General features: G+C 42.0%; 1 protein-coding gene across 1 annotated transcript in view; it reads left to right on the forward strand.

Moving 5' to 3' along the window:
• LOC145399136 (uncharacterized) overlaps positions 1-9,705 on the forward strand; it is a 125,614-nt gene that overhangs the window by 114,585 nt on the left and 1,324 nt on the right. Inside the window, exon 4 of the mRNA XM_080271874.1 lies at positions 8,782-8,801. Coding sequence (XP_080128000.1) covers positions 8,782-8,801 — 20 coding nt within the window. The remainder of the gene's footprint in view (positions 1-8,781; positions 8,802-9,705) is intronic.

The following is a 9,705-nucleotide window of genomic DNA, read 5'->3' on the forward strand; positions in this document are numbered from 1 at the left end:
TAGCAGATATCAGACTGCAGTGAGGAAACACGGAAACTCAGTGGTTATCGCTTCCATCTCCCGATATGCGGTGCCATGAGGTTGGGTTTAAATCCAGCTGATAAGGACATTTTAAGTGGATGCACATAGTGTGTCCATTCAGATACCTGGTACTGGTATACAGGTATGTCTGCATTATCTCGGTCTATACCAACGACGTATACAGGTTCTTAAGATCAGCAGACGTACCCGCTACAGTCACCTTAACTTTGCATTGCAAAGTTCTCAATACGCACATCCTTCTTGAATTGCTCTTGGCTGGGGAGGCATGAAGAGGAGTAAATTTTGGCAATCACACTCCTTGTGAGAAGGTTCAGTCCTTCAGTGGACGTCATACGCATTGATCTAGCTACAGAAAAGGAGTGATTACCTCAGCTGCCCGGTCATTGGTCCTCTATCCATGCCTGCGGTGTTAACTAAGTATTAATCGATGAAATTGTTGGGTACAAGTTTGCACAGGTTTTATTTTGTGTGTGTGTGTGTGTGTGTGTGTGTGTGTGTGTGTGTGTGTGTGTGTGTGTGTGTGTGTGTGTGTGTGTGTGTGTGTGTGTGTAGGAAAGTGTGGTTGTGTATGAACAGTGTAAGAGGACAATGTTAAAAGATAGAATGAACTATAGGATCAGGTAGTGGATAGGTAGGTTGATGAAGTTGTATGTTCTTATTGCCTCATCGTTTATTACTTCCATATTATTTAAGTGTTGGTGTTGGTGTATATTATGGTGGTGTTAATAGTGGTGTTGGTGTATATTATGGGGGTGTTATTAGTGGTGTTAGTGTATATTATGGTGGTGTTAATAGTTGTGTTGGTGTATATTATAGTGGTGTTAATTGTGTTGTGGGTGTATATTATAGTGGTGTTATTAGTGGTGTTGGTGTTAATATTGGTGTTGGTGGTGTGGGAGTAATGGTGAGGCGTGAGGGTGAGGCAGCACCAGTGTCGGGTTCCCAGAGGACAGTGCTAGCTCAGTCCTTCACTCGCTCCTGGGCTACCCTTACCCTCACTCCCCTCGTACCCTTCTCCGTCACTCCCCTCTTAGCTCTCTCATTCCCCTCACTCGCCTCATCCCTCACCCCCCACCTGTCCTTCCCTCACCCTCTCCCCTCTTACCCATCCCCTTACTCGCTCTTCTCACTCGCTTCCCTCTCCCATGATTTCCCCATTTCCGCTCCTCTTCCCCTCTCTGTCTTCGTGTTTCCTTTCTCATATTCGTCTCTCTCTGACTTATCGTCCCCTCATTTCCCACTCACCCCATCTCTTCTCCCCTCCTCGCCACCCTTTTCTCCACCTCTGCCTTTCACTTCCTCCCTCTTAATCTCATTATCATCGCTTCCCTCTCATCCACATTTCTTCCGTTATTTCTCGTTCCCCTTCCGACTTCCTCCCCCCCTCTATCCTTTTCACATTTCCTCCCCACTTCCCCTCCTTCCCCTTTCCCCCCTGTCCCTCTTTTCCCTATCCCCCTTCCTTCACCCCTCAGTCACGAACTATCTTCCCCTCACTGTCTTCTCATTTACCACCCTCACATCTCTGTTTCTTCTCTCCTCCCCATCTCGCTTTTGAACTAACCTTTCGTTCACTCCCTGTACCCATCTACTCCCCTCTCCCCACCTTTCCTCACCTCACCCACCCTCCCTTCCTCTCCCCTCCCACTCCCCATACTTCTCAGATTCTCTTCTCCTCTCCTTTCCCCTTCTTTACCGTCCTCATTTCTCCCTTCTGATATCCCAGTTCTTTGCTTCAGGGCGGTTTAGGTAGTTGTCACTCCCCATTCATGTCTCACATCTTCCTCAATTTCACTTTACTCTCCTTCTGCCTTTACCCTCCTTCTGCCTTTACCCTCCTTCTGTCTTTACCCTCCTTCTGTCTTTACCCTCCTTCTGCCTTTACCCTCCTTCTGTCTTTACCCTCCTGCTGTCTTTACCCTCCTTCTTTCTTTACCCTCCTTTTTTCTTTACCCTCCTGCTGTCTTTACTCTCCTTCTGTCTTTACCCTCCTGCTGTCTTTACCCTCCTGCTGTCTTTACCCTCCTGCTGTCTTTACCCTCCTTCTGTCTTTACCCTCCTTCTGTCTTTACCCTCCTTCTGTCTTTACCCTCCTGCTGTCTTTACCCTCCTTCTGTCTTTACCCTCCTGCTGTCTTTACCCTCCTTCTGTCTTTACCCTCCTTCTGTCTTTACCCTCCTGCTGTCTTTACCCTCCTTCTGTCTTTACCCTCCTTCTGTCTTTACCCTCCTGCTGTCTTTACCCTCCTTCTGTCTTTACCCTCCTGCTGTCTTTACCCTACTTCTGTCTTTACCCTCCTGCTGTCTTTACCCTCCTTCTGTCTTTACCCTCCTGCTGTCTTTACCCTCCTGCTGTCTTTACTCTCCTGCTGTCTTTACTCTCCTGCTGTCTTTACTCTCCTGCTGTCTTTACCGTCCCTCTCTTTACCCTCCTTGTCTTTACCCTCCTTCTGTCTTTACCCTCTTTTTGTTTTTACCCCCCATCTGTCTCTACTCTCCTGCTGTCTTTACCCTCTTTCTGTCTCTCCTCTCCTGCTGTCTTTACCATTCTGCTGTCTTTACCCTCCTGCTGTCTTTACCATTCTGCTGTCTTTACCCTCCTGCTGTCTTTACTTCTCACTCCCATTACTCCATACTCCTCACTCCCGTCTTTAACCCCTTGACTTTAATGGCATATTTTATTTTTTTTCCCCTAATGCCAGACGATTTTCATCAGCTTAGAATGCCATAGCAGTGAAGGGTTTAATGAAAGCTTTGTGTAAACCCGCCAGTTCAAAAAGTCTCCCTCCCCCCTTTCTTCCCCCCCCCAAAAAAAAATGAAAGTCGTCCTTGGAAATGTTGATAAATTCTACAGATTCTAGTTGTCACGAAAAAATTAAGTGTGTTTTGTATAGTTTCACCATTGACCCTCAAAAATAAAAATGAATAAATAAATAAATACAGAGCTAAATAAAACAAAAAATGGCTGTTGTATATGGATGTTTGCCCAAGGAACAGGTGTACCAGATGTATAGTGAATTTGTGAAGAAATGCGGATTAGTTTGACAAAAGTTTGGAAGAAATAAACAGAGTAAACACAGCGTAGGATCACAAATAAATCCTTGGACTGATGTCACTCCTGTTTTGTTTATTTTTCTTCCATTCATTCATGTTATTTCACTAGTCTTTCTCTGACCCTTTTTTATTTTTTTACTCGTATTTTTCTTTAACACCCCCCCCTTCTCCATATTTTATTTTTTTTCTACTCTCTTCACCCAGCCTCTTATTTTAATTCCTCCTCGTATGATAAGGATAATAAATTCTTCTCGTGGTGGCATAACTCTGGATTAATCCGTAAATCCGGCAGTCAAAGCGATCGGATTAAAAATATTATACGTTTTTCCTGTTGGTTGGAACATGTCAGACCAGGATTAGTTTTACGCGATTTAACCCCTTCACTTACATTTATTTATTTATTTTATTTTTTTAGGCAGTGTCCAAAGTTATTTTATTGATTTTAGGGGAGATGTTTGGAAGTGAAAGGGTTAGCTCAGGGACCGTATTCCTGTCATCTCCTTCTTAGCGATTTATTTTCTTAACTACCCAAAGCTTCCTGGCCACACGAGAATACTGCCCAAGGTTATATCCAGCCATTCCAGTTCTGAAAAAGTCTTCTTAGCAAAAATAATCGTTTGGAGATAACAAGGATAAACTGAGAGAGAGAGAGAGAGAGAGAGAGACTAGTGGAGAGGTTACTGGTTTATGTCACGTTTTCCAGTAATTTATCTTTGCATTTAGTTTCCTTATTTTTTTAATTTATCTATGTTTATCTATTTTATGGGGTTCTGGTGTCACCATTAGCTGTACTTTGCTTGAGTGTGTTGATAGTTACTGATACATCTTTTAACCCTTTCAATACCGTGAAGTCTTTTTGTACTTTTTTCCTACAATTACAAGAGAGCTTTATTTAGATTTGGCTAGACCTCTTAATAATGGAGGATATATATATATATATATATATATATATATATATATATATATATATATATATATATGTATATATATATATATATATATATATATATATATATATATATATATATATATATATATCTATATATATATATATATATATATAACACCGCTTGTTGAAAAATATCTCGATCTGAATGAAAGTCGTGTGGAAGTAGCAAGAATAAAACTCAAAACAGGACATTGAAGTGAAAGGTTTGATAATTTCGCCGCCATTCTTCCTCTCCCGTTCATACCTTCCCTATTGTAACGACTTTCATTTCCCATGCCTGCCTGTGTCATCTCGTGGCATCTCCATCAACTTCTCATTCTCCATTCTCGTAATATTTTCCTTCCTTTCTTCATCACTTGTCACTCAGCGCAGTCTCGACCACCAGGTATTTTTCCATTCATATCTGCCTTCTCCTGTCTGTCTTATCCCTCCTCCTCCCCGTCCTCTTCTTTCTACCTCGTTTTTCTGTTGTCTCCCCCATCATTCCTCCTCCTCCTCCTCCCTAACACTCGACCTCCCCCACAACCCCTCATTCCACGCCTCTCCCTCCATCCCTCCCCCGTGTACTGCAAGGCAAGGTTCACTACCCTTCCAACTACTCCTCCTCAGACTCGTTCCCCCCCCCCTCTCTCTCTCTCTCTCTCTCTCTCATAATTTACATCTTAATCTAAGCAGACATTTCTCATTCGCAGTTCATATGGCGTTACACTCGCTAGTCTCTGCCTAATTTCAAGTCACAGTTTAGTATAAATGGTCATGTTGCTGCGTAAAAGATTGCATGACAGTATTTAGCGTAACTACCGTACCGTACAGTAACTGTAACATACCGTAACCATAGCGTACCGTAACTTTAGGGAACCGTAACAATAGCGTACCGTAACTTTAGCGTACCGTAACAATAACGTACCGTAACTGTACCGCACCGTAACTGTAGCGTACCGTAACCATAGCGTACCGTAACTGTAGCGTACGGTAACTTCCTTATAATCACAAGGACTCAGGGATATCACGGTACTCGAGAACATTATTGTATACAGCAGATGTGAAGCATATGACCATTCTAAACTTTTTCTTGAGATGCCGATTAATTTATGAAAGAATTTTGGACAACCGTGTAGACGCAACCGTAATGTTTGAATTGCTGGCTGCATACACTTAATTCTCCACATATCAGAAGGGCATCATTTGCCAGTAACAGTTTTCAGTTATAATGATGGTGATTGTGATGATGATGATGATAATAGTGATGATGATGACAACAACAACAACAGTAATAGTGCCGGTAGTAGTTGTAGTAGTAGTAGTAGTTGTTGTTGTTGTAGTAATGATGATGATGATAATTTTAGAATTGGTCTAGATTATGACAAAAATAGGCATAACTCCTGTCCTCCCGCTTTTACATGGCTCTCTTTTCTTTTAATTTTGCCGTGGCATTAAGAGGGGAACGCGGAAGTGACTGCGGCAGACCTGAAAGATGTTTCGAAGCAGTCACCGATTATAGTCCTCATGTTTCGAAGCAGTCACCGATTATAGTTCTCATGTTTCGAAGCAGTCACCGATTATAGTTCTCATGTTTCGAAGCAGTCACCAATTACAATCTTCATGTTTCGAAGTAGTAACCAGTTATAATCCTCCTGTGTTTCGAAGCAGTCACCAAATACAGTCCCCATGTTTCGAAGCAGTCACCAATTATAATCCTTATGTTTCGAAGCAGTTTATATAGCTCACATACCCTTTTGAGGCCTGTGTTCCACGATGCTGTACACTTATCGAATTATGAGATCTTGATGAAAAATGTGGTCTAGTCTCTTGGCAGGCATGGAAAATTCTTGTGCCTGAGGAAATAAAAAAACAGTGGTGGTTGAGATGGTGTTTGCCTTTACCAGCATTACCCCGAACCTGATCTTGTTCATTGGTGGCTGTTTTTGCGAAGATCGGTAAGCGCCGGCCCCACCCCCTGTCACTTGGCCTGATAACATGCACGCCCCGCCACCTCCCGCCTTGTGTGTGTGTTTGTGTGTGTGTGTGTGTGTGTGTGTGTGTGTGTGTGTGTGTGAGAGAGAGAGAGAGAGAGAGAGAGAGAGAGAGAGAGAGAGAGCTGCGGTATTTGCTGCCCCTAATTACTAAGGGCGATATTTTGTTCCGTTAATGATTCTCCCTAACACCTCTTCCTGACCAAATTATTTCTTTATTACTGCGTTTGTATGTTAGTGCATGGTATTTATAGTGTGTGTGTGTGTGTGTGTGTGTGTGTGTGTGTGTGTGTGTGTGTGTGTGTGTGTGGATGTAAAAAATAGCACGCACGCACACACCTGACAATAATGAATTTTTATAGTCTGTTTCGATTAAAAAAACAAAAAAGGAGCACACCTGAACCTAAATATAAATCGTAAAGTCCTAAGGTAACGAGAAGAGGGTCCTTAACGCCTTATTCTCGCGATTGTGGGGCCTTTGGTTCCTGACACCTCTTCCTTGGCGATTTATCTTCCTTATTTTCATATTTTTTTGTATGCCTCGTATGTCTGAATGATCGACATAGTTTGCATAGACACGATGGAAGGGAGAATTTACCTGTCATATTCAGTAATTAGCTAGTAAGGAAAAGATACTAGTAATCCCCTAGTAAGGACGAGAACTAGAAAACTGCTAGTAAGGAAAAGGTAGTATAAAAAAAACTTAATTGACGAGTATGCGGTCATTAGTCTTTTTTTTTTTTTTTGACAAGCTATTTTTCATTTTCCCTAATAATTTATTATTCATTTTTCCGTCTTGGATTTATTTTCGTACTTTGCGTCGCTTTAACATTGCTCACTTTTGTTTTTTGTTTTTTACGCCTTCAGTCTTTTCCATTGCCCACCTTATAATCCTCGCCCTGTCTCATTTCCATCTTCATTGCCCACTCTTTATTCATCTCCCTCTCATTTCCATCCTCATTGCCCACTATTTATTCCTCTCTCGTCCTCAGTCTTTTTCCATCCACATTCTCTCACCCTCGTTCATCACCCCTTGTCCTCTTACCATCTCATCCTTTCATCCTCTCTCTCTCTCTCTCTCTCTCTCACACACACACACACACACACACACACACACACACACACACACACACACACACACACACACACACACACACACACACACACACACACACACACACACACACACACACACACACACACACACACACACACACACACACACACACACACACACACACACACACACACACACACACACTACAACATTTCCCCTCAGGTCCCTCTTTCTCCACTGCTGTCATAATTGTCCGTGCTTTAACCCTTTCAGCCAGAGGACGTAATTTCCTTTCATGATTGTTTCCATTTGGTTGTTTTATTTTGTTTTGTTGAGATGCTTCGTACTGGAGGAGTTTAATGGGGTTCGATTCTGCGTCAGGGCGAGAGGTTTCCCCAGGGTTAAGTGGAATTGTGGAGAGAGAGAGAGAGAGAGAGAGAGAGAGAGAGAGAGAGAGAGAGAGAGAGAGAGTCATCCCACTGAGAGGACGAAACACTTCTTTCTTTTCTTTTTCTTTCCTTTTTTTTTTTCTCAACTTACAACTGACCCCTCGTTTTTGCACACTAAGTTATAATTCCTTTCAGTTCTGCGTTCCTAAATAACAGGCCCAGATTAATAACTTAGAGGTATCCGAGAAGTTAACCACGCACTCTAGTTAGTCACGCACCCTAGTTAGTCATTACAGTGGCAGAAGTAGTCGTTGTAGGGCTGTTAATGTCATGTATCAGGGTCGTATGGTCTTTGGAGTAACTCTTTGGGTGTATGAATAGGAAGTAGTGCGCTCCATCGTATAATCATTGCGAGAGGCCATCATCTTACGCAAAAAAGTTTCATGGCCAGGCTTGAAGTAGGAGGAGGAGGAGGAGCAGTAGTAGTAGTATTAGTAGTAGTAGTAGTGGTAGAGTCCTGTCTCGTGGAAATTTTGATATTACCTTGATGTACTTTACCAACCATGTAGGCTGTAGGGTGGTGATGATGATGATGTCTTATTCCTGCCTCACGTCCTTAAGCTAGTAATCGGTTGTCCCTAAATATCCTTGACGTTGAATAAGAGGTAGGATTAGGGTTTCAAGGACGACGACGACGACGATGATGATGATGATGTTGATGATGATGATGATGATGATGATGATGATGATATGACTTCTCCTGCTCCATTGATGATGATGATGATGTTGATAGATGTAATGATGATAATTATTCCTTCACCTGCCTCACATACCCTGCTTCTCACCTACCCAATGTCCCTGAATACCGTACGTGGAAGGAGGATCACAGACTTGAGACCAAAGGGAAGGAGGTGCATCTTCCGCCCCGTTTCCCTTCAGACGTTGGCTTCCTCTTCCTCTGCACCTCCAAGACGGGCTTACTGACGTGGAGGTCACTGTGTTCTTCTGTACTGGGTTTCCGGTGGGGGGGTGATTGTGGGGGGGGGGAGGTAGTAGTTATAGGATGGTGTTCTACTGGGAGATGAATAGAAAGGGAATGCTGTAAGAATGAAGTGTGTATGTTGATGGTTTACTGGCGAGAGAGAATGTTGGTATGCATTTGGTCGAAACATTCTGCTAGTACTGTATTTAATAACAACATTGGATTACAAGATAAGACTTCTCTCCATCGGTTTGCAGTAATAAATATGGTTAATTAGTTATTTTTATTGATAAATTTATAAAGTGAGACTAATCCACATTTTCTTCTCTTTTTCAGGAACGAAGAGGAAAAAAGACGTAAGTATTCAGTTTTTATCTTTGTTAAAAAGTAACCATGCAGGGCTGATAGCAATGATTTTTAGCCGTACAGAAAATATTTTTATATGAAATAGTCACATGTTTACCATTGTTCATATCAGTAAATGAGTACGATAATTACAACAGTCATTTTCATTTAAGACACTAAAAATCGAAGAATATTTTGTAATTCTAATGTGACGTAAATTCTGTCCGGAGTGGAATTGTTAAAACGAATGTTGCACTGTAACTGGAGCTTGTTGGGACTGTCGGTAAAAAGTAGAAGCCCACTAAACGTCACTCAACAGGGGCGTTTACGTCCGGGTGGGTTGGGTTTGTAGTCTAAGTGGCTTTGCAGATTTCCCTAACACTTGTTCCTCTGCGATTTATTCTTCACATTACTCCTCGTTATATTCTTAGGTGTTGTTGTTGGAACCTGTCTCGCTGTTCGTTTAAATAAATACATGTGAATGTTAAGATTTACGATACAAAATAAATCGCTTAGGAAGAGGTGTAAAAAATCCTCGCATGCCATTTAGAATACGGCTCTGGGTGTAGTAAAATTAACCCTTTCACTGCTAAGGATTTCCCTCATCTGGATAATAATCGTTTAGTGCTATACGGAATTTAATATCAGCCATTCAGTGTGATAATTTTCTTTTCTCATTCTTCCTACAGACGATTTTTATTTTAGGATAGGATTTTCGAACTGTTGGGGAGGGGGGTTATGTATAGCTTTCATTCACCTGTTTATTATCGCGGTGCTTTTGTCAGCTGAAGAAAATCGTCTGGCAGCAGCAGCAAGAATACCATAATAACGACGTTCTCAGGCCCAAAATGTTCATCGCTTCACTACGATGACGTCCTTTGGGTTATTTTCTTGCTGTCTCCGGACGATGTTTTA

Source organism: Coenobita brevimanus, chromosome 47, assembly GCF_032717465.1.
Source record: "Coenobita brevimanus isolate Jiangsu-jjx chromosome 47, ASM3271746v2, whole genome shotgun sequence".
Classification (NCBI taxonomy): Eukaryota; Metazoa; Arthropoda; class Malacostraca; order Decapoda; family Coenobitidae; genus Coenobita; species Coenobita brevimanus.